Source organism: Trachypithecus francoisi, unplaced genomic scaffold, assembly GCF_009764315.1.
Source record: "Trachypithecus francoisi isolate TF-2019V2 unplaced genomic scaffold, Tfra_2.0 Lachesis_group13, whole genome shotgun sequence".
Classification (NCBI taxonomy): domain Eukaryota; kingdom Metazoa; phylum Chordata; class Mammalia; order Primates; family Cercopithecidae; genus Trachypithecus; species Trachypithecus francoisi.
In genome coordinates, this window is record NW_022681458.1 from 91,535,437 (window position 1) to 91,560,135 (window position 24,699).

Here is a 24,699-nt window from a genome sequence, read left to right on the forward strand (position 1 = left end):
CAAACAGACCAGTTTTTGCTGGCATGATAAGGAAGTTGCCTCTGCTTTAACCTTTATAAGAAAAGTAACTTTGAAACAACCAGTCTGCTTTTTGTTTTCTGTTTCTGCTCTCCTCAGCCCCTTTATATCAATAAAACCAGCTCATCAGAACACTTTCTATTTTAAAAATGAGGTGCCTGATTCTAGAATTGCAAATAAAAGCCAATTAAGATCTTTAAAACTAAATTTGTTGTCATTTTGTATTTTGACAGTCCTAAACATATGAGAAAAGAGACCTCAGAAAATCAAGTATAACAGCAAATAAATTTTAACATTTGATGTATTTTAAAAAACCATAAAAGTAAAAGACAAATTATAAACTAAAAATTAAATTGCAGCATATATGCCAAACATGGACATATATAATAATTTCTTACAAATCAATAGAGAATATTATACCAGTTTTTAAAAATAGTGAAAAAAAGGCATGGAAAAATAATTCACAAAAAAAACCCAAAAATTATATAACCATCAATCTCATGAATAAAGAAATGCAAATTCAAACTACAGTGAGGCCTCATTTTTGCCTGTCAAAACAGGAAATGTTATATTAATTAACCTTTGATTCAGTAATTCTATTTCCAGGTCCTTGTCTTAAAGAATTAGAGAGGTGCACAAATATGTGTGTTCAAGGATATTTATTGCAACAACATTTATGAAAACAACCTGAAATTCCAACAATAGAGATACGCTTAAATAATGTATAAAACATTCATATCAATAGAGTATTTTACAGCTGTTTAAAATAATGTTTTTGTAGACTAGTCAATGATTTCAGAAAATGTTTATAAAGTTCAAGATTTAAAAAGTATGATATAAAACTGTACATAGAGCAGGATTCCAAAATTTCAAATACAAATACATACAGGTACATATATACATATACCACAAATAGAAAAATGACTGAAAGAAAAAAATATGAAAATGTTAACGCTTGTTATTTCTATGTAGTGGGATTATGAGAGGTTTCATTTTTTCGTTTAAAGTTTCCTGTATTTTCCAATTTTCCCTAAATTATGTATTGCTTTCACATTTAGAAAAATAATAAATAAATGTTAATAATAACGTAACAGTGAGATCAAAGGAGTTCCAAAATATTCCAACATAAACACTGTGTGTTTTGATCATCCTTTTTGTTTTTTTTTATAAGTGACTAAATCGTCCAGCTAAAAAGTTTTTATTTCCAGTAGAAGTAGTACTTGTGTTTTTTCCTTGACTCGATTTGGATACAGGATCCACTGCAACATATTTGATTTGGAAACCTCCAGCTGTCACTGAAGCATCACTTAGAAACTTCAAGGTCATGACATTTCCTGTTGGGGGGAAGGAGGCAAAAGAACAAAAATGTTACTCTCCTTTGATTTGGCTGACAATTCAAAGACTCTTCATTCTCATAGGAGAATATAAGAATTCATGAACAAGATTCCCAGAATTCAGAGGTCGATTCTCAAGCTGAAGAGTCTGTGGTTGCACTGCCGCAGGGAGCAGGGTAAGAGAGACATTTGTATTTTTTTCTTTGGTCCTCCAATCTGTCCTACAGGAAATTTTGTCTATTGCATTTATTTATTTATTTATTTATGAACGAGACGGAGTCTCTCTCACTCTGTCGCCCAGGCTAGAGTGCCGTGGCGCAATCTCGGCTCACCGCAACCTCCGCTTCCTAGCTCAAGCGATTCTCCTGCCTCAGCCTCCCGAGTAGCTGGGATTACAGGCACATGCCACCACACCTGACTTATTTTTTGTATTTTTACTAGAGACAGGGTTTCACCATGTTGGCCAGGCTAGTCTCGAACTCCCAACCTCAGGTGATCTGCCCACCTCGGCCTCCCAAAGTGCTGGGATTACAGGTGTGAGCCACCGAGTTGGCCTCTCTATTGTATTTAAAAGGTACTCTTGGGCTGAGCCTGGTAGGTCATGCCTGTAATCCCAGCACTTTGGGAGGTCGAGGTGGGCAGATCACCTGAGGTCGAGAGTTCAAGACCAGCCTGATCAAAATGGAGAAACCCTGTCTCTACTAAAAATACAAAAAATCAGCCGGGCGTGGTGGCGTGTGCCTGTAATCCCAGCTGCTCGGGAGGCTGAGGCAGGAGAATCACTTGAACCGGGAGGCAGAGGTTGCAGTGAGCCGAGATCGTGCCATTGCACTCCAACCTGGGCAACAAGAGCAAAACTCCATCTCAAAAAAAAAAAAAAGATACTCTTCGTAGAAGGAACATCCACTGAATTACAGGAGAATGGCAGGCAGGTCAAACCAGTGATGGGTGGATGAGTTATTTACTAAATGATGTCACAGCAACACGTTTTACATTTATAAGAAACGAAGCTAGACTCCTACTTTGCACAGGGTACCTAAACACATTTTGCCATCATATAAAGACCAAAATGTGCTAAATAAAGAGGAAAAACTTTATTATATAACATAAAATATAGGAATATTTATATCTTTTTCAGGAGGTAAAGGACTTCTTTTTGTTTGTTTTTGGAGACAGGATCTCACTACATTGCCCAGACTGGTCTCAAGCTCCTGTGCTCAAGTGATCCTCCTACTCCAGTTTCCCAAAATGTTGGGGTCACAGGCATGAGCTGCAAATATATACAAACAAAAGCAGAGTATATACATTCCTAATGCGTGCTTTTATCTATTAACTCATTTAACCCCCAAAACAACACTGTGAGGTGAGGGGGATACTTTTTAAATATTCATTTTAAAGATAAGAAACTGAGGCACAAAGTGACTAAGTAGCTTGCCCAAAGCCACAGAACTAAATGGGCAGAGTCAGGTTTGAGCACAGGCAGTCTGGTTTCCAAGTTCATGCTCTGATTCTCAGACTGCTATTTTCCCATATTTGGAAGATTTGCCTAAATATATATAAAAAAATTTTGCATGAGACAGACTGAGAGAAAATAGGGTTAATATCTCTAATATTCAAAGGGCTGCTAGAAATAAAAAAGAGAAAGACAAAAGTGCCAAAGAAGAATAGGCAAGAAATATAAATTCATAGGCAATTCATAGGTGTTCGAAGGGATAATAGACATTTAAAAATGTGTTCAAAAACACTACCAAAAATTCAACTTAGATTATTAATGATACTTTTTTGCTCTTCTATTGTGAGAGAATTCAGAGAATATTCAGCTGGTTAAAATGCAAATTGGTTAGGTATGAGTTGACAGGCCTTATTTAAAAAAAAAAAAAAAGAAAATGTACATTGGGAGTCAGACAGGCAAGCTGGTTTACGCCTGTAATCCCAGCACTTTGGGAGGCTGAGGCAGGAGGACAGCTTGAATTCAGGACTTCAGGACCAGCGTAGGCAACATAGCAAGACCCCATCTCTACTAAAAATACAAAAATTAGCCTTGTATGGGAAAAATCACTTGAGCCTAGGAGTTTGAGGCTGTAGTGAGCCATGATGGCGCCCTTGCACTCCAGCCTGGGTGACAGAATAAGACCCTGTCTCAAAAAAAAAAAAAAAAAAGAAAAGAAAAGAAAGAAAAGAAAGAAAAAGAAATGCAAATTGGCACTGTAGGAATCTATTTTTTTTTTAAAGTAGCATTACTGAGTAAAGACAGAGGTTTTAAAATGTTCATTGAAATGTTGAATAACAAAAGAAAAAATCAGAATAAAACACCTCAATATTAAATATTAAAATGTTAAATATTAGTACATGGCAAATTATGGTATATCCATACAGTGACCTATTAGGCAGTCAGGAAAAAGAATTTGAATGATCTAAATATCATACTCTGACTTGGAAATATGTCCATAGTATCCATGTATATAATGTTTGTGTAACAGAAAAACATCTGGAAGGATGGTCACTAAAGAGTTATCAAATGCCTTTCTGGGATGGAGAGGTGAGGAGAGTAGGCACATGCTTACTTTTATATACCTTATTAATGTGGTAGAATTATGGACAACTTCAGGTTCTTTTTTTTTTTTGAGACAGGATGTCACTCTGTCTCCCAGGCTGGAGAGCAGTGGCATGATCACGGCTCACTACAGCCTTGACCTCCCTGGATTCAAGTGATCCTCCTACCTCAGCCTCCTGAGTAGCTGGGACTACAGGTACACATCAAGATGCCTGGCTAACTTTGTATTTTTAAAATTTTTTTGAAAGGGAATCTTACTCTGTTGCCCAGGCTAGAGTGCAGTGGAGCCATCTCAGCTAACTACAATCTCTGCCTCTCAGGTTCAAGCGATTTTCCTGCTTCAGCCTCCTGAGTAACAGGGATTACAGGCACTTGCCACCGCACCTGGCTAATTTTTTGTGTTTTTAGTAGAGATGGGGTTTTACCATATTGGCCAGGCTGTCTTGAACGCCTGACCTTAATTGATCCACCTGCCTCATCCTCCTGAAGTGCTAGGATTACAGGTGTGAGCCACCGTGCCCCACCGACTTTTGTATTTTTTTGTGGAGACAGGGTTGCATCATGTTGCCCAGACTGGTCTCAAACTCCTGAGGCTCAAGCAATCCTCTCACCTTGGCCTCCCATTGTGCTAGGATTACAGGCATGAACTACCATGCTTGGCCAATGTCTTTATTTTCTACTTTTGTTTTGTAATCTATACCCCAGGTTGAGTAAGCATATATTTAAAAAGAAATAGTATTGTGCTTGATAGGATTTTTTTTTTTTTTTTTTGAGATGGGGTCTCACTCTGTTGCCCAGGCTGGAGTACAGTGGCACCATCTCGGCTCACTGCAACCTCTGCCTCCCAGGTTCAAGTGATTCTCCTGCCTCAGCCTCCCACATAGCTGGGACTACAGGCTCCTGCCATCACGCCCGGCTAATTTTTTGCATTTTTAGTAGAGATGGGGTTTCACCGTGTTAGCCAGGATGGTCTCGATCTCCTGACCTGGTGATCCACCCACCTCAGCCTCCCAAAGTGCTGGGATTACAGGCGTGAGCCACCGTGCCAGGCCTATGCTTGACAGGATTTTATGTTAACTGTATCTTATATCTTCTTTTTCTTTTTTTTTTTTTTGAGACGGAGTCTCGCTCTGCCGCCCAGGCTGGAGTGCAGTGGTGTGATCTTGGCTCACTGCAAGCTCCACCTCCCAGGTTCACGCCATTCTCGTCTCAGCTTCCCGAGTAGCTGGCACCACAGGCGCCCGCCACCAGGCCCAGCTAATTTTTTGTGTTTTTAGTAGAGATGGGGTTTCACCGTGTTAGCCAGGATGGTCTCGATCTCCTGACCTCGTGATCCACCTGCCTCGGCCTCCCAAAGTGCTGGGATTACAGGCATGAGCCGCCACTGGGCCCGGCCTATATCTTCTTTTTCTATTACTTTGTATCAGTGTCCTCTTCCTGATTTTTTGCTAAATCTTTGGCTCTTTTGTTTAACTGTATTCTTTTCTGTTTCTTGATTTGTTTCTCTTTGAATGAGAAATTGTGTGAGCTTTTTTTTTTTCCAGTTTCTTGAAGTTGTGCCAATAAAACCCCACCACTGATTTGATTACATTTGGAGTAAGTTGTCTATTTTAGAGAAAAAAGGAAAATGTAAAATTTCAGACTTTTTTTTTTTTTTTTTTTGAGACAGTTTTGCTCTTGCTGCCCAGGCTGGAATGCAATGGCGCGATCTCGGGTCACCACAACCTCTGCCTCCCGGGTTCAAGCAATTCTCCTGCCTCAGCCTCCCAAGTGGCTGGGATTACCGGCATGCGCCTCCACGCCCAGCTAATTTTGTATTTCTACTAGAGACATGGTTTCTCCATGTTGGTCAGGCTGGTCTGGAGCTCTTGACCTCAGGTGATCTGCCTGCCTCCGCCTCCCAAAGTGCTGGGATTACAGTCGTGAGCCACCGCACCCAGCCTAGACTTCTTTTTAACTTCTTTGTTTAGTAGGATTCTCATCCCCCAACTACCTCCTACAGCAATAAGATGTTTTCTTTCAACTGTCTGTTAATATAAAATATATTTTCAAGAAAGGAATGAGAGATAAGTAAATGGTTTAATTTAATAGGTTATCTTTCTTAAGGGAGTTTGTAACAGAATAATGAACTAACAAGGTTTAAGCATCAATCATTCAATAACAGCAGGAAGTTCCATCTCTTACAGTTATGACGAATAAATTAGAATTGAGTCACTGAAAAGCTGGGGTGTGGAAGTAAGTTAACTAGTAGTATCTGAGTACTCAGAAATCGCAACTCAGTGTAGTTTTATTGTTTATAGTTTCAGAAGTATTGTGATAATTTTATGACTTGGGAGAAAATAGAGCACATAAAAATGCCAGCTGCTGGTGCTGGTGATGGAAATAAAATATTGAATACATGTAAGAAAGAAACTTTTTAGGCAGAAAATAGCAGTATGGGATAAATTAAAGAGTGATATTGCATATTAAGATAAATTTATGCGACTACAGGGCATTTCTTGAGGTATATTTCTTGGAATAAAGTCACAGAAAATAATGAGGGGGCAATATTTGGAAAGCACTGCCTATTATATCTGGTCTTTCCAGATTTACTATGCATGATTAGCATATTAAAAGATCCCTGCTGTCTTCCAGTAAAGAAACCTGTTTAATATTGTTTAACCCAATGTTTTCCAAATTTATTTGACCTTAGAGCCCTCTTCTCATGTAACATCTATTTAAATCTCACAGAACTTTGTTATTTGAAACATTCTCTGGAGAATACTGTACTGAGATAAAAATGTAATGAATATGATGTAAGATTGTTTTAGTGACAAAGATTTTTAATGACTTTATAAATTACTTCAACCCTTTATCAATGAAAAATTTCAGCCATTTTATTAACTCATTTATGGAAATCATAAACTACAGCAATATTTGTGGATTTGCAGATACAAGACTCTCAGATGCATTACATTTTCTGCAAAGAACAAGAGTCTACACATTTTTTAGTGCGGGCAGTTGGCATAAATCTTTAAGTATAAGTAATTTTTTTTTCATTTTGTAAGCTAGCAAGCTGCATCTGGTCTTGGTTCTTTCAACTTTAAAAAGTGAATAATAACTGCTATTTACTATTTTACAGTGTCCCTTCACTTTCAGGGACACTGTAAAAAAACAAATCATAGTTTTGGTTCTCAATTTAGAACCTTACCTGTACTGATGATGTCATCTGGAAGCTCATCTCCACAGTATCTGAAAAGGAATTTTTAGAAAAGAGATGTCACACAAATGATTATTATACAGCTAGTACAGTGGCTCTTACCAATAATTAAGCCTCTAAGTAATGGCTCATTGTTCCATAATTTTTGAAATTTCTATTGTTATTTTACCTGGATTTGTAAGGGAGAATAGGAGTTAAAGTTTGTTATTTGAAATAATCTTCTTACAATATTTATGAGATTTTATTTTATTTTATTTAGACAGAGTCTTGCTCTGTTGCTCAGGCTGGAGTGCAGTGGTGCAGTCTCGGCTCACTGCAACCTCTTCCTCCTGGGTTCAAGTGATTCTCCTGCCTCAGCCTCCTGAGTAACTGAGATTACAGGTATGCACCACCAAACCTGGCTAATTTTTGTACTTTTAGTAAAGATGGGGTTTCACCATGTTGGCCAGGCTCATCTTCAACTCCTGACTTCAGGTGATCCTCCCACCTCAGCCTCTTAAAGTGTTGGGATTATAGGCATGAGCCACCGCACCCAGCCAATGAGATTTTAAAGGAAAGATATGTGGCAGTTTTACTCTGTGTAACTAGAAAATTTTGCACAGTAAATAATTTGAATCTACTTGGAAAAATTAAAATTTTATTTCTTTTTTTTGAGACGGAGTCTCGGTCTATAGCCCAGGCTGGAGTACAATGGTACCATCTCAGCTCACTGCAACCTCTGCCTCCTGGGTTAAAGCGATTCTCCTGCCTCAGCCTCCCAAGTAGCTGAGATTATAGGCACCCACCACCACGCCCGGCTAATTTTTTGTATTTTTAGTAGAGATGGGGTTTCTCCATGTTGGCCAGTGTGGTCTCAAACTCCCGACCTCAGGTGATCCGCCTGCCTTGGCCTCCCAAAGTGCTAGGATTACAGGCATAAGCCACTGTGTCCAGCCTTAAAAATTTATTTCTAATTAATTTTATAAAGTTTTCTTCACAGTTATAGAAGAATGGGCATATGGTTGGTGATATTAATATTTTGAATTCTAGGATAGACTGATTTAAATCTGGAAAAATTATTTTGAACCTTATAGGTATAAAAGGATTTGATTTTTATCTGAATCATGACTTGAAAGAAACCCTCTTACACATATAAAAAGGTAAGAGTTTTCTGTAATCCCAGCACTTTGGGAGGCCGAGACGGGCGGATCACGAGGTCAGGAGATCGAGACCATCCTGGCTAACACGGTGAAACCACGTCTCTACTAAAAAATACAAAAAACTAGCCGGGCGAGATGGCGGGCGTCTGTAGTCCCAGCTACTCGGGAGGCTGAGGCAGGAGAATGGCGTAAACCCGGGAGGCGGAGCTTGCAGTGAGCTGAGATCCAGCCACTGCACTCCAGCCTGGGCGACAGAGTGAGACTCCGTCTCAAAAAAAAAAAAAAAAAAAAAAAGAGTTTTATAGGTTTCTAAATATGTAATTTATTCAAGAGGAAAAGTCTAAATTTACCTAAAAGGTAAATTATATAATATAAATTCAAAAAATAACAAATTAGTCTGTTCAAACCTCCTAAAAACAGTAGTTTATAATTTTATATAAGATAGGATCTTGCTGTATTGCCCAGGCTGAAATAACAGTGTTTATTCATAGGCCCCTTCCCACTTCTCAACACGGGAGTTTTAATCTGCTTGTTTCTGACCTGGGCAGGTTCATCCCTTCTTAGGCAGCCTGGTGGTCCCCTACTCCTGAGAGGTCATCATATTGATGCTGCTCTTAGTGTGGACACCCCATCAACATAGTGCACTCTAACCCAGAACTGCTGGGCTCAAGTGCTCCTCCTGCCTCAGCTTTCAAAGTAGCTGGGACTACAGGTGTGCCCACCTGGACTTTGTTCTTAATTCCCCCAACTCTACTTTGTGTCTTCATCAAACTATTTTTATAAACTATCTTTTCTCTACAGCAGTAGTCTGTCAGCTAAAGAAGAAAACAAGGCCTGGTGCAGTGGCTCACACCTGTAATCCCAGCACTTTGGGAGGCCGAGGCGGGTGGATCACCTAAAGTCAGGAGTTTGAGACCAACCTGGCCAACATGGTGAAACCCCACCTCTACTAAAAATACAAAAATTAGCCAGGCGTGGTGGTAGGCACCTGTAATCCCAGCTACTCAGGAGGCTGGGGCAGGAGAATTACTGGAATTCGGGAGGCAGAGGTTGCAGTGAGCCAAGATTGTGCCACTGCACTCCAGCCTGGTGACAGAGTGAGACTCCGTCTCAAAAAAAAAAAAAAAAAAAAAAATGTAGAAAGAAGAAAACAAAACAAAAAATACTTTCCCTTCAAAAGGTATTCGTTTTTGCAAGAAATGCCTTTGGTTTTCTTTGTATTTAAGTTACACGTTCAAAATCGACATAAAAAGCGATTGAGTCTGTCATTTTTAAATTGTCCCCACTACCATTTTTTTCCCATTAAATTACTATCATGTATAATAGAGAATTGAAAACTGATAGTCTATTGATAATTGGTAGTCTAAAATATGGGTTATTAGGTGGGGACTTGAGTATATAAAATACCTAATTGTACATTCTTTAATTTTGCAATATATCATAAGACACGCAAAATTCAAAGTATATTAAAGATTCGGAATGTGAAGAAAAAGGTTGTGTTCTAGCATGCTGAAAAGTCAAAGGAAAATATTAAAGAGAGAAAGGTTAAACTTTGCTTATTTACCTTACATCCATAATACTTAGCACAATGCGTTGTAGGAAGAAGAAAGGCAACAATTACTGAATTTATAATCTTTTTTTTTTTTTTGAGACAGAGTCTCGCTCTGTCACCTAGGCTGGAGTGCAGTGGTGCAATCTTGGCTCACTGCAACCTCCACCTCGCGGGTTCAAGTGATTCTCCTGCCTCAGCCTCCTGAGTAGCTGGGATTACAGGTGCCCGCCACCATGCCCAGCTAATTTTTGTATTTTTAGTAAAAACAGGGTTTTGCCATGTTGGCCAGGCTGGTCTCGAACTCCTGACCTCAGGTGATCCGCCCACCTTGGCCTCCCAAAGTGGTGTGGATTACAGGCGTGAGCCACCATGCCTGGCCCTATAATCATTTTTAAGGTTGTAAGAAATTAGAACTTAAAAACCTGAACAATTTTTGCAACTCACGTATCTTTCTTCCTTCTATTGTTAGTCAGATCTTGAGGTATTTATAAAATAGACTAACTAGTTCTTACAACTTAGCCATAATCAAAAGGCAGCTCTCACTACTTTAATAAGTATGTGGTAGCAGCCAGCTAAGAAAAATCTTTGTTGAAAAATGATATGGTGCTTTAGGAGAGTAGAACTATTCCAAAATCAATATTATAGGGGCGGTGGAGGAAAAATTAAAGAAGCATCAAACAAAATACTGGACATTCATTTAACTTCCTGTATGGGGACCTACACGTACCTTCCCACAAAGCCATGGACATCATCGTAACTGTCATATATTTCAACATAATCAGCCAAGCAACCTGGGTCATCTTCAAGGTCAAAATCTAAAAAACTCAGGTGAATATGCTGACCATACTTGAGTCTAATGTGCCAGTAGCAGATTTGGTTATCTTCGTACTCATTTGGGAAGCCTGGAGATTTAAAAATTCGCTTTGGATCTGTAAAGACACCACCACACTCCTTTGCTGAAATGAGAAGAAAAAAAATGTAAAAACCCCAAAGTATTAGGAAAAAATTATCCCTATTAAAAGTGACATTTCTTAGCAATCTATTACTTTTTATGAAATATTAAATGTCTTAGTATACAGCATCTATGGTATATTATGTATGCTTTTAGCTAAAGAATAAATGTATTTTTTCATCAATAGTTACTAAATTCTCTAAAACGAACATGGACTCTTTGTGAATTTATTTTTATTTTTATATTTTGAGACAAGATCTCGCTCTGTCACCCAGGCTGGAGTGCAATGACCCAATCATAGCTCACTGCGGCTTTGAACTCCTTGGCTTAAGCAATCCTCCCACTTCAGCCTCCTAAGTAGCTGGGATGACAGGCATGTGCCACCAAGCCCTGGTAATTTTTTTTTTTGTAGAAGTGGGTCTTGCTATGTTGCCCATGCTGGTATTGAACTCCTGACCTCAAGTTATCCTCCTGCCTCTGCCTCTGAAAGTGCTGAGATTATAGACATGTGCCACTGTGCCCAGCCATGAATTTTTAAAAAGTAAATATAGTAAGAAAAAAATGGCTAGGTGCAGTGATGCTCACCCTTAGTCCCAGCTAATTGGGAGGCTGAGGCAGAAGAATCCCATGAGCCTAGGAGTTTGAGGCCAACCTGGGCAACATAGTGAGACTCCATCTCTAAAAAAATAAAAATAAAAATAAATTTTAAAATTAAAACAATTGAAATGTAATTAATTTTTGCTTTATTTTATCTTTTAAGGCATATCATGACAAGTCTTTTGTGCACACACCTGTTTTTTGTTGTTGTTGTTTTTTGAAATGGAGTTTTGCTCTGTTGCCCAGGCTGGAGTGCAGTGGCACAATCTCTGCTCACTGTAGCCTCTGCAATTGTTCAAGCAATTCTTATGCCTCAGCCTTCTGAGTAACTGGGATTACAGGCGTGAGCCACCATGTCTGGCTAATTTTTGTATTTTTAGTGGAGATAGGGTCTTGCCATGTTGGCCAGGTTGGTCTTGAACTCCTGACCTCTGGTGATTGACCCACCTCAGCTTCCCAAAGTGCTGGGATTACAGGCATGAGCCATAGTGCCTGGCTTATGTCTATGTATTTTGACAAATATATATACATTTATATTACAAACAGCCCTATCAAGATGGTAGGGACTTTGCCCTGTGGTGTTACCATATGTCTTCGGGGCCACAAGCACTTAGAATAATGGATCCCGTAAATTCTGTTTGGAAAATCATTATGCAATTTCATGATCGCAAGAGACTTTAAAGTCACTCTAATCCACTTAAAAGGAATAATTTATAATTATTCTGTATACTGCCTTTACTGATTTTAAACTAATACCCTAATCCTAATATTTTAGGATTTGATGGAGTTATTCAGGTTTGTTTTTTCCAAGTCATTCATCATTTAACAGATTTCAATGTTGTAACTTGTCATAAGAAAAGCAAACACATATAAAACAAAACAAAAACGCTACATCAGAATCAGTGGTTTGCAATATGACCTAGCGGGAAAGCTAGGAAGAAGCCCTGGTTAATTTTAATTCCATATAAGGTAAGTGTCTAATGTCTAGAAAGAGGTGCTCCCCAGCCTTTCTATGCTCCTGTTCTGCTTATCCAATCTTTGTTGTATATATTAATAAATTAGAAAAAATTCAAATCTTGAACTAATTTGGCTGCCTATTTGGCTATATTTATTTAGATCTACATTTTACATTACATCTAGTTACTGCCTCATCTATTATTTGGAATATCAGCTCTAACTTGGTGACATTGATTAATCAATAATGATTGTTTGATTTTTCTGAAGCCATTATTTTTTTTTTATTCCAGTGATGTTTCAGTGAGCTGTTCCCCTAGTGCTAGTTCAGGCAGTCAAGGCTTCTTCAAGTTAACCACATCCTAAATAGTCAGCATACCACCAAATCCAAAAGTGAGCTAAATGCACTGAGAATTGGGTAAAAACAAATCTCCCAGGATTCTGTACACATATTCCCAGAGTGTATTCAGCCTCTCTCAGAAAAGAAAGCAACTTATAATAATTTATAATTTAGGATTATATTCTTATGAAAGGGCAATGAAATACTGAAAGGACCGTTTCACTGGCACGTCTTCAATGACTCTAGAGTTTAATCTACGGAAATTATCCAATGGAAGCTCAGAGATCCTAAAGTTTACCAAGTGAAGGAAGAATCAGAGAATATATTTGAAAAGAATAGTTACTCTTGAGAGTAAAAGAAGAGTGGTCTTCATAATATATTTAAGAACATGTAAGAGAGGGAGGGAGGAAAGGAAGATATGTATTATTGACATAACTAAATATAGGACTAAATTAGTACTGTATAGTATAGGATAAAATAAGCTTAAAGCATGTCAAAGTGACTTGAAATTTAAAGTTACATAAATGCACTGTTAACTATTTATTCCTGTTTTGTCTCAGTTAAGACTAGTTGTAGCTGTAGGCAAAAATCTTTCTACCTGGACTACACATAATTTTGAGATATAGGTTAGTTAGAGACATGAGAAACTGTTCTACAAATGTTAATATCATTAAATAATAGATTTTATAATAATACACTAGAACCTCACTGTGTAACTCTCCTACTGTGTTATGGAATTTCTTTAGGGTAAATCCAAATGGGACATGTCTGAGGATGTTTATGATCTTAAATGCCAGGAAGACTTTGTAACATACTGTAATATTTTGTAACATTGTCCTGGGGGAAATATATCCAAAAAGAACAGCCTACTTTTTCTCCAAGAACATGCCCTAAGAATAATTCTTTATCGTAATTATGAGTTAATTTTCTCATTATTTCCTAGTTGTAAGCAACCATGGAAAAAATATGAATAAAAATATACTGTATAATGATAACTAGTATATACAGTATATAACTGTTAAACCATAGAATTAGAGTTGCTTAGTTTGGAAGTACTAGCATATATACACAAAAAGAAATTAGGGAAAGAATTTGTTTACTTTGTCTCCTTTTCCCCCTTGTATCGAAAGGACAATTTTGAATAGTTAACATTTGGTAGCATCACTTCATTGTTTTAGCTAATTCACTGCGACAAGTTTTTAATCTGCTTTTTATTTTCTTTCTGTTTATGGCTGGGATGTTCCCTGGGACAGAGAAGATCTAAATTCTCAGTCCCATCTGCCTAATCATTATTGACTCCTGATTTGGGGTTACTTAATTCTCTAAGTTTCAATTTCCTGATTTCTAAAATAGGTATAACAATAGCTCCTTGAAGAATTATTGTGAATATTAAGTTAGAGTGTAGATGAAGGAACATAACTCAATGTCTGGTATAGTATAAGCACTTTATGAATTATAGTTATTAGTAGTAATTATTATTACCAAATTCAATTATTTCTGGAAAAAGTAGCCATTTCTTTTTTAACAACCTCTTAGCAGCATGGAACTGTTTTTGCAAAACATAAAATTATTATTTTTAACATACCATGTGGGTTGTAGCAATAGGCATCCCATCTTTCACTCCTATTGAGACGGACTCCATAATCAATAATGCCAGTTTTTCCAAATCCACAGTTGGGCCCTGGCTTCACAATGGGGTATCCAACTCTGCCCTTAGCCAGCCATCCAGCAGCACAGACGTGAAATCCTGCAAGAAGAAAAAGAGTTACGGACTAAACTGGTAAACTGTCTTGGCCAAGCAAAAGTCGTCTTAGCAAAGATAGCCACTTCTAACAATAAGTTTCTTAACTGCTCAAATCCAGTTCATGTAAAAGGGAGAAAATTGTTTCTTTAATTAGACAAAGTGTGAATACACATGAAATATAACTTCTGATTTTTACTAGAAAACTACCTCTTACTTGAAAAAAATGCAAATAGACTACGAATTATTGTGGGTACGAAACTAATTCAAGTTCAGAGCTGACTGCTTTTCACAAATGACTTATCGAATGCCATGAGATAATTTCTGAAATTATCAATTTTGAAAAAAATATTTTCAAGTGGTAATTTAATTTCTATTTCAGGGTCAGTTAAGATATTTTTAATATCTTATTTATTTATTTTTTGAGATAGAATGTCACTCTGTCACCCAGACTGGAGTGCAGTGGCACAATCTCAGCTCACTCCAACCTCTGCCTCCTGGGTTCAGGCAATTCTCCTGCCTCAGCCTCCTGAATAGCTGGGGTTACAGGCATGCGCCACCATGCCCAGCTAATTTTTTTATTTTTAGTAGAGATGGGGTTTCTCCATGTTGGCCAGGCTGGTCTTGAACCCCTGACCTCAGGTGATCTGCCCACTTTGGCCTCCCAAAGTGCTAGAATTACAGGTGTGAACCACCACGCCTGGCCTATTTATTTATTTAGAGACATGGTCTTGCTCTGACAATCCAGGCTAGAGTGCAGTGGCATGAACACAGCTCACTGCAGCCTCTACCTCCTGGGCTCAAGAAATCCTCCCACCTCAGCCTTTAGAGTAGCTGTGACCACAGGTGTACATCACTACACCTGGCTAATTTTTTAATTTTTTTTTGTAGAGATGAGGTTTCGCTATGTTGCCTAGGCTGGTCTTGAATTCCTGAGCTCAAGCAGTCCTCCTGCCTCAGCCTTCCGAAGTGCTGGGCTTACAGGTGTGAACCACTGCACCCTACCAGATATTAGTAATGTTTTAAAAGATTTGAATAAAGATAAATTCTCTCATACATTTGAAATAAAGGCTCAGCCCTGTTTCCCTTGCTCAGCCTCAGAGGTTGTTTTAGTGCCTGTCAGTGCCACCCAAGATCAATTTTACTAGAGGTCCAGGATGGACAGTAAAGACTATGAGCTTTGTCTCTACCATTCCAGTTACTTTGCCCCATGCCACTCTGTGATTATAGACCAGCAGTCATCTCGGGAGGCTATGGGGCATTTGAGGAAACACTGTTTTTTGTTTTTCTTGAGTAATGTATCAACTTTGCCGGACGTTATCCAGTCAGCAAAGGAGTTCTGAATGGGAGTGGTCCATTCTCCCCAAAGGCCAAGAGAGATGGTAGCAATCCACTTTTGTATAAAGAAGCATATGACACCAGTTGATTACTGGAATTTTCACCAGGTCTTCTGATACCATCTTCCCAGTTTCTTTCTGCTTCTATCTCACGACCTGCCTGTCCTCCTTTTCCTTATAGCTTTTGATCCTGAAGTACAAATACATTCTCCCACTTAATGTAAAACAACTGGGGAAAAAAGCCACTAAATTCAATATTTCTTCTACCAAGTAAATTTGCTTGTAAGACTCAATATAGTACTATAGCATCATTTAACAACCTTCATACTCAGAAGTCAAAGAGATAGAACAATACTAAAAACGAAAACAATGGCATTGAAATTAATGAGAAATTTAAATGATATTGAAGTAATGAGGTTTTCATTTTCTTTTGTCTTTTATTTTATTAGATCACACTGGGTTAAGACCCCACGTAAGTTGCTGGAACGCTAGAAACTTTCTGCCAACTCTAGGCAGATGGATAGGAGTCAGAGAGCGGAGATGTCCTAGTGGCTTAGTGATGTATCAGAAGGGGGTTGGAGAAAGAAGTCTTACTAGGGTTTAGGAAAGATGGATTTTTTTTCCTCCAAGGATGAAAAAGAAGAAAAATCATTGTGAAATTAGTTACCAATTTTTCTGGCTGCCTCTAGCTGCTTGTAAGTTGCGAGATGGCCGCCTTCAAATTCACACACCGCCTTAGCTTCTGCATAGGTGAGCTTGTATTTGCCAGACCGTGCTTCTCTGTGGTACACACCTGCTGCTCGTTCTGTAAAATCAGATGATGTCATAAAAGCACTGTTATTCTTTCTTACGGAACAGGGGAAATTCTGTGGCCTCAGCTGGAAGATTACAACAGTTATCGTTCCTGCCAAAGAGCTTTCTGTGTTGGCTGCCTTGGGTAGCTAAGTTTTCATTGTTAGGAAGCTTTGGGGAAAAATATGAATGAGGGGGAATTTTAGTGGAATTTGGGGCCATAAACAGAAACTTGAGGCTAAATTATGTTTTTGATCTGATAGCCTGAAATACAGTTTTTATTTATTTTTTATTTTGTATTTTTATTTTGTGAGATGGAGTCTCACTCTGTTGCCCAGGCTGGTACGATTTGTGCTCCCTGCAATCTCTGCCTCTTGGGTTCAAGCAATTCTCCTGCCTCAGCCTCCTGAGTAGCTGGGATTACAGGCATGTACCACCACAACTGGCTAATTTTTGTATTTTTAGTAGAGACGAGGCTTCACCATGTTGGCCAGGCTAGTCTCGAACTCCTGACCTCAAGTGATCCACCTGCCTCAGCCTCCCAAAGTGTTAGGATTACAGGCGTGAGACACCACACCCAGTCTAAAATAAAGTTTTTAATACAACATTGTAGTGCGACACTATCCACAGGTGATAAAGTTTTGGCTTTCTTTTGGATTTAAGCTATATAAAAACTTGCCAAGGTAAGCAATGGGGGGAAAAAAAGGTGAAGGCAAAATAAACCAGTGAAGATGGATCCATTATGTAGGCTCACAGTGATGGAAAAAAATAAGCTAAAATATCCAATTGAGAGGAATGACTAATTGACTAATGCAATATAATTAAGAATTTAGGCCGGGCGTGGTGGCTCCTGCCTGTAATCCCAGCACTTTGGGAGGCCGAGGCAGGCGGATCATGAGGTCAGGAGATCGAGACCATCCTGGCTAACATGGTGAAACCCTGTCTCTACTAAAAATACAAAAATTAGCTGGGTGTGGTGGTGAGCGCCTGTAATCCCAGCTACTCAGGAGGGTGAGGCAGGAGAATGGTGTGAACCTGGCAGGTGGAGCTTGCAGTGAGCAGAGATTGCACCACTGCACTTCAGCCTAGGCAACAGAGTGAGACCATGTCTCAAAAAAATACAACAATAATTTAGTAAAACAAATAAAAACTGAGGAAAGATCTGAAGGGATCCAAAGCAAATACTGAATTAGGGAAAAGAAAAACAGATTCAAACACAGCAGAGAAAAAACTGGACACACCTAACTACCAGTTAATGCCTCAATTTTTTAATCTGATTTGTCTTTTTTAGTTCACATATTTTTCCCAACATATTTTAGGCAGTGTTAAGTCATACATGAGTTGTCTTCCAATAGATCACTGTTTAAATGGATTGTTTTGAGTTTGGAGTGCCTTCCATAGAAACAACGTGAAAAGATTCCCAGGACAATAGTCATAACATTAGCTCTGTAGTTAGCTCTAATAGTTCTATGTAGTCTGACATTATGGTTAAGTCTCTGTATCCTGACCTGCGCAATCAGCCACCCTTAGGACCATTTTCATTGAGGACATACATATTTCTTGGCACCAAGAAATGAATCCAGGGGAATTAGAAATATAGTTCTTTGTTTTCCAGCCCAAACTGAAGTTGACATTGCCATAGTTCAATAACAGAGGATGCTTGTTTTTCTGAACTCTAAGGATCTTGCTCTTACACATTACATAGTAACTTCCGTTACTCACACACAGAGGACCTTAGTCAATCTGATGCTGGAGGTCAGAGAATACCAGGACCATCAGTCAGGTTGTTTCTCCATTGAAAGGTACCTGCTGCCCGGTGTCCTTCATATGGCAAAGCCTCATTAAACTTTCACTAGTTTTCAAGTTAGTTACTTTGAGTATTATACCACGGGGTATTTTGCTAGGTGCTGTGGGTCAGGTTCTATCCTCAATGAACTTGGACACTAGTGAATATTCTGAACTTCTTTAGTGAATATTCTGAATTTCTTTATCTTGAAATAGAGGAACACCAAAGCTTTTGGTAGATACAGGAGGTGTGTTTAACATACTTATGTATTATAATAGAGGTTGTTGTTAATCATTAAAAATGTTAAAAATTATATTTCGTAGGTATACAGATTAAAAGACCTGTATTTGAAAACAAATTTTGTAGAAATTAATGTTTACAAAGTTTTCTCAAACTGATTTTCTTTATATTTTATTTCAAAATTAAAATGTGATGTTTACAGAAAAAATTAATGGAGATTTGGCCAGGCGTGGTGGCTCATGCCTGTAGTTCCAGCACTTTGGGAGGCTGAGATGGGTGGATCACTTGAGGTCAGAAGTTCCAGACCAGCCTGGCCAACATGGTGAAACCCCGTCTCTATTAAAAATACAAAAAATTAGCCGGGTGTGGTGGTGCACGCTTGTAGTCCCAGCTACTCAGAAGGCTGAGGCAGGAGAATTGCTTGAACCAGGGAGGCAGAGTTGCAGCGAGCAGAGATCATGCCACAACACCCCAGCCTGGGCGACAGAGCAAGACTCTGTCTCAAAAAACAAAACAAAACAAAACAAAAGAATTAACAGTTTTAAAAAATAATAATTTTAAGTTTTCCTCCCAGTAAAGTTTCATTTTTTAAAAATCTTTTATTTTAGATTCAAGAGGTACATGTGAAGGTTTGTTACATAGGTAAACTCATGTCACAGGGGTTTGTTGCACAGATTATTTCATCACTCAGGAATTAAACCCAGTACCTCTGTTCCTCTCCCTTCTTTCACCCTATGTAACTTTTCTTAAACTTTTGGTACCTACTGAAACTTGTTTAGTAATAACGTAATAACAGAAATAGCAAAAAATGTTTATGTTATAATTTTTGATTTAATTTATTAAATATTAACATTCCACATTGTTCCTCTAACAGCACCAAACTTCCCGGTATGTTGCCATATGAACAAATAGAGAACTCTTGGAGTATGTACCTGACAATTTTAAATATGGTGTTTTATTAAAAATATTTCTCAATTCAGAATTTTGAGCTATTGAGATGGACCTTTGTACAATGAATCCCAATTTTACCTTTCAGAAGAAATAATATTTTATTAATTTATCTAGTCAATAGTCACTTATTAAAACTGAAAATTTGTTTAATAAATGTTTTCTCTTTTTAGTGAGTGGTGGCAGTAGAAATGGACTTTGGTTCCACTGCTGTTTCTACTAGGGAGTTGTATAACCAGATGAGCCTCAGTTTCCTCATTTGTCAAACGGGAATAATGATAGCTTCTGGGCCATAGGAGGAGCTCAAGATATGTTACTTTTCCTTTGTTTTTTTTTTTTTTCTATGAGATAAGGTCTCACTCTGTCACCCAGGCTGGAGTGCAGTGGTGAGGTCAGGCTCACTGCAACGTCTGCCTCTTGGGCTCATGTGATCGTCCCACTTCAGCCTCCTGAGTAGCTAGGACTACAGGCATGCACCACCACACCCAGTTAATTGTATTTTTTTTTTTTTTTTTAATAGAGACAGAGTTTTTCTGTGTTGCCCAGGCTGGTCTTTTTAATTCCTGGGCTCAAGCAATCTGCCCACCTCAGCCTCCCACAGTGCTATGATTACAGGTGTGAACCACCGCATCCCGCCTTCCTTTCCCTTCTTTTTCAGATTCAACAATAAAAGTAATTGCTTATCTGTGCATTTTTTATTCTCTTGATCCATGTAAAATGATTGTAATTTCTTGTCCTTAACTGTTGTTTGTTTTTGTTTTGTTTAAAGTACTGTTTTTAAAATTAGATGATACCAGAGTTAAAATAAGCCTTAGGAATCCTTTACTTCAACCTTATCATTTTACCAGATTGGAACCATAACCTAGAGAATTTAAAGTAAACTTGTCCAACTTGCGGCCTGCCAGGACAGCTTTGAATGTGGCCCAACACAAATTTGTAAACTTTCTTAAAACATTATGAGTTGCCCAAGACAATTCTTCTTCTTCCAATGTGGCCCAGGGAAGGCAAAAGATGGGACACCCTAGATTTAATGTGTCCTGTTCTTGATAGTTGCTAACAGATGTATCCCTTCTAATCCAACTATCTTTCCTTCCTAAATGGTTTCTAATATTATATTGATCCAACCAACTATAAACTATAAACCAAACATCTGTGCTAGGCTGGCTGGTCAATAATTTGCCCCAGATTGAAGAGTCTGCAATTATCCTGACCCTCAGATTTATAGCATACATTAATAGACATTTGAATTAGCTTCTCTCTACCTCTGGGGCAGAACATCTATTGTCCAGGTTTATATTTTTGTAACATACAATGACACTTTAAAAGACAACTCTAAATTACTTGATTATTAGAGGGTTTGATAACATTTCAAAGTTTATCTGCATGGATTTAATTACTAGCTTTACGACATTTAAAAAAAATCCTGACGAATATGAGCATATTTCCTACATTTGACTGTATACAACAAAAATAAAGAGATGGGCTCATTCCTCTACTAAATTTCAGATCCTGTCTTGGCCAAATGGATCATAATGAAATTAGTTCACTGGCTCAAGCTGAAAAAAATAGGTGGCAAGGCTGTGCATTACAAATTAGGCTTTTTAATGAAATCCGCATGGTTGCAGTTATTACCAGAGAGAAACATGCTGAAAGGGAAAATATTCTACAACTGTGCTGTTTAGCAAGCATAAAATCAAAATCTAGGTTAATTTCACCTTCTCTTTATTTCTTTTTTCTATGCAAGAATCTATGCATTTTTCCCCAAGAAATTTAATTTTTTTTTTACTATTAAACACAAGAATGAACATAGAGCAATATCAATTTGTATCATGAGAATTAAAGCATTGTTTAGCATACTGTAACATAAGGGGTGTTTTGGGTTTTCTGCATTTTCCTTTTTTGATCTATTGTTTATCTTCACTGTTTGGCCTATGTCATTCCTTACATTTAACAAAACAAAATCACAAAAGAAACTTTCCTTGTCTAACAAAAGGGTCAGAAAAGTATTTATGTGGATAGTACAAACAGAAAGAATCAAAGTGGTAAGAATGCATTCAGAAGGAGAAACATTTTTCACTTTTTTCTGTAGTGCAAGCTGGCTTGGTCAAAATAGTCAAAATGTTTGAAAAAACTAACATATAGACTATAGCTCAGAGTACACGAAGCAATTATTATAAAATTTTTGTATACTCCAATTTACCTGTTATGATTCTGAAATCTGATTGCAAATGCATTGACAAAAACAAAAGACTATATTGGTGTTTCTAGTTGGTTAAAGAAATACTCCTCACTGTGCTACTACATCTGCTTTGAAAAGTTTAAAAGCATATTTTCATACTGAATGTAAATATTAACTGCTATTTTCTACTGAGCAGTTCACTTTATAAAATGCTATTTTTACTTTTCAGAGGACAAGAACACTTAAGAAAAAAAAAAGCATATGTATTCCAAAGGCTATCTTTCCTAAGCATTTTCTTTGAGAACATCAGCCTTGTACAGAATAGAAAAAGTTACTGCTTTAATTTCCTTCTCCATGATTTAAAGAATTGACATTCTCAACAAGAAGCTCATGAGTGAAGTTTCTTACCAAGCCATATGGAGTTATGAAAAATTCCATCCTTGAATCCCCATCCTTGAGCCTCTTCCCATAGCAAGAGAAATAAGTAAATTAAGATGATCATATCGTCAGTTGTAGCGAAGTAACAGCCTGTTAGAGGCTGCTCACAATAAATTCTCAGAGCAGCAGCTGAAATGTGACTGAAACATCTGGTTTCCACATCTTTTAAATAGTTTTTTTCAACTGTGAGGTCAGCAAGTACTCTCCAATGGCATTTTCCGCTGTAGAGTTACACAATTATCTCAGTGTCTCAAGCAAATCCTCTGACTCATTTGCATTGGCAACCAAAACTAAGGAGATAGAATGATCATCTATGTTTTAAAATTAACTTACTAAGAACGGAGTTCTTTTATTGTTAGTCACAAACAGTTTTCTGTTAGAAAGTTTGCGTAACTTGATGCAGATTTAGCAGTGATTAAAAGAAAGTCAAACTTCAGTAAGAATTTCAAGATAAATCCTAAATGTCTTATTTGCAGTGTCAATTATGGGATATGGGGTTCAATACTAATCTTTTATTGGTAATGTTGGACTGGCTTTTCCTAAACACTGTCAAGCCCATATAAAACATTTAAAACAAAAATTGTGAACAGTTTGGAGATTCATAATTTTTCTCCAATGATGTATGACTTCCTTATTCTCTGTCTGCTTTCTTCTAGGGTGGGGTCTGTTGCAATCTTTGGTTTGTTATGGTCATCAGTTAAATAAATGCATCAGCTCCCAGAAAAATAGTTCAATTTCAGAGCGTCAGGACGTTCCAGCAGCTTTGGGATGTCCTGTTATAACAGGCCTGTTTTCCCAGGCCACAAATTCTTGAAGTGTTGGGAGAAAGGTGGGTAGACTAATAAAGGTAATAAAAATTTGTCCCTAGCTTCCCAAGACCACTCTAACTTTGAAGAAGATGATCAAAATAATAGATAATAATTATTACAGTAAAGTCATCATGTCTTCAAATATACCAAACTTTCCTCTTCCTTTATGTAGACTCCTTGGGTAACATATCTGATAATACTCCCACTACCACTGATGCTAATTGCATTTCCTGTTGTTCATTAATAGCCATTTATTGGCAACTTTTGATTTTTTACAAAACTGGTCATTTTTTGGAACTTAGATTCTCTACTTTCGGTCCCAAATTGTTTCCCATTCACTCCTATTATAGCATTCACTTCTCCCATGCTTTCTTAATCCCTCCAATGACGTTGGAGTTCTTTGAAAAAGCCAACTTGCTAGACGTGCTCTGGTCTGGAGTTAGCTTTGAATCCCTTAGATGTCTTTGCTTTGAACATCTCAGGTAGGTTCTGGTCTCATCTCTTCTCAAAAGAGCAGTTATGAGGATGTAGGCTGAGAGTACAGAATTTTTTGGATGCCCACTGAGGTATGCATAAAGTTACTAGCATTCAAAAATCTTTATTTTGGACCAGTTGCACGTGAAAGATGACAGAATTGTATCCAAGTTCACAGATCGGATTAGTGAATTTAAGTTTGTTACAAAAGGGAAAGGTATAGTCTAGACCAGGTGGATGTGACTGTGGAGAAGACAGACATGGTTAGTGAGAGCAAGATTCATAGGTAGTTGGAAGGAATAAACCATGACATTTCTTTGGAAAGTATAATTATATGAGTATTTTAAGTTTGTGGTTTAGGAAGTAAATATAACTTTAGTTGTGCAATGCTACAGCAAAACCTTCCCATAGTCTTTCCAATTCTTTGCTTGTCACATCCTCCAGCTGTGCCCTTTCTGCATTTCTCTCAAGCGCCTAATTTCCCCCTAGTTCTCATTTATCAAAAATTACTCTCAGGAAAGGGTTTGCAATTAATCTTTACTTAGGCCAGATAACTAAGAACAGATACCCTTCTGTGTTCATTTGCATTTTAATGAAGCTCCAAGTAGAGCGAAGTGTGAATGTTCAACTTCTTTTAACATGAAAATTTAATGAGTTGCTTTGATGAATTAACCCAATCTGGGGTGGAGGATTTCTTTCTCCCTTCTGCCAACTCTCATGCAGAATATAAATATTTCCCCTTACCTCTGCATAGTGTCTGAAAATCTCATCCTCCATATCATCAAGGAAATAGAGAATAATGCTTAATGATGTGGGTCCTGATTTTGAGGGGCATTCAATAAAGGAAAGAGGAAATGGGGTTTTCATATGGAAAAGATGCAGAGGGTAATCCCGAGGACAAGAGAGTAGAAAAGAGAGAGTGGCAAATGAAATGTTGCCTGTAAACTTATCTTAGAAGTTGTCTAAGAAGCACCTCTGCCCAGCCTCCAGCACACACCACCCAGCATGAGCCTCATGAGGAGCTGAGAGAAGATACACTAATAAAAGTTCCTTTCAGGCTGGATACAGTGGCTCACACCTGTAATTCCAACACTTTGGGAGGTCGAGGCAGGTGGATCATGAGGTCAGGAGTTCGAGACCAGCCATGGTCTCTACTAAAAATACAAAAATTCGCCATGTGTGGTGGCTCACTCCTGTAATCCCAGCTACTTAGGAGGCTGAGGCAGGAGAATCACTTGAACCCGGGAGGTGGAAGTTGCAGTGATCCGAGATCATGCCACTGCACTCCAGCCTGGGTGCCAGAGCCAGACTCTGTC

The 24,699-nt window shown here is 38.0% G+C and overlaps 1 protein-coding gene across 1 annotated transcript; it reads right to left on the reverse strand.

Annotated features, from left to right (window-relative positions):
- Positions 1 to 660: 660 nt before the first annotated feature.
- Positions 661 to 22,236, reverse strand: TNFAIP6 (TNF alpha induced protein 6). The gene is made up of 6 exons (XM_033231537.1): positions 22,071 to 22,236; positions 16,385 to 16,522; positions 14,225 to 14,386; positions 10,524 to 10,752; positions 7,097 to 7,137; positions 661 to 1,352 (listed from the first exon to the last, which is right to left on the reverse strand). The coding sequence occupies exons 1-6, from the start codon at positions 22,162 to 22,164 to the stop codon at positions 1,183 to 1,185; spliced, it is 834 nt and encodes a 277-aa protein (XP_033087428.1). The 5' UTR covers positions 22,165 to 22,236; the 3' UTR covers positions 661 to 1,182.
- Between the last annotated feature and the right edge of the window lie 2,463 nt (positions 22,237 to 24,699).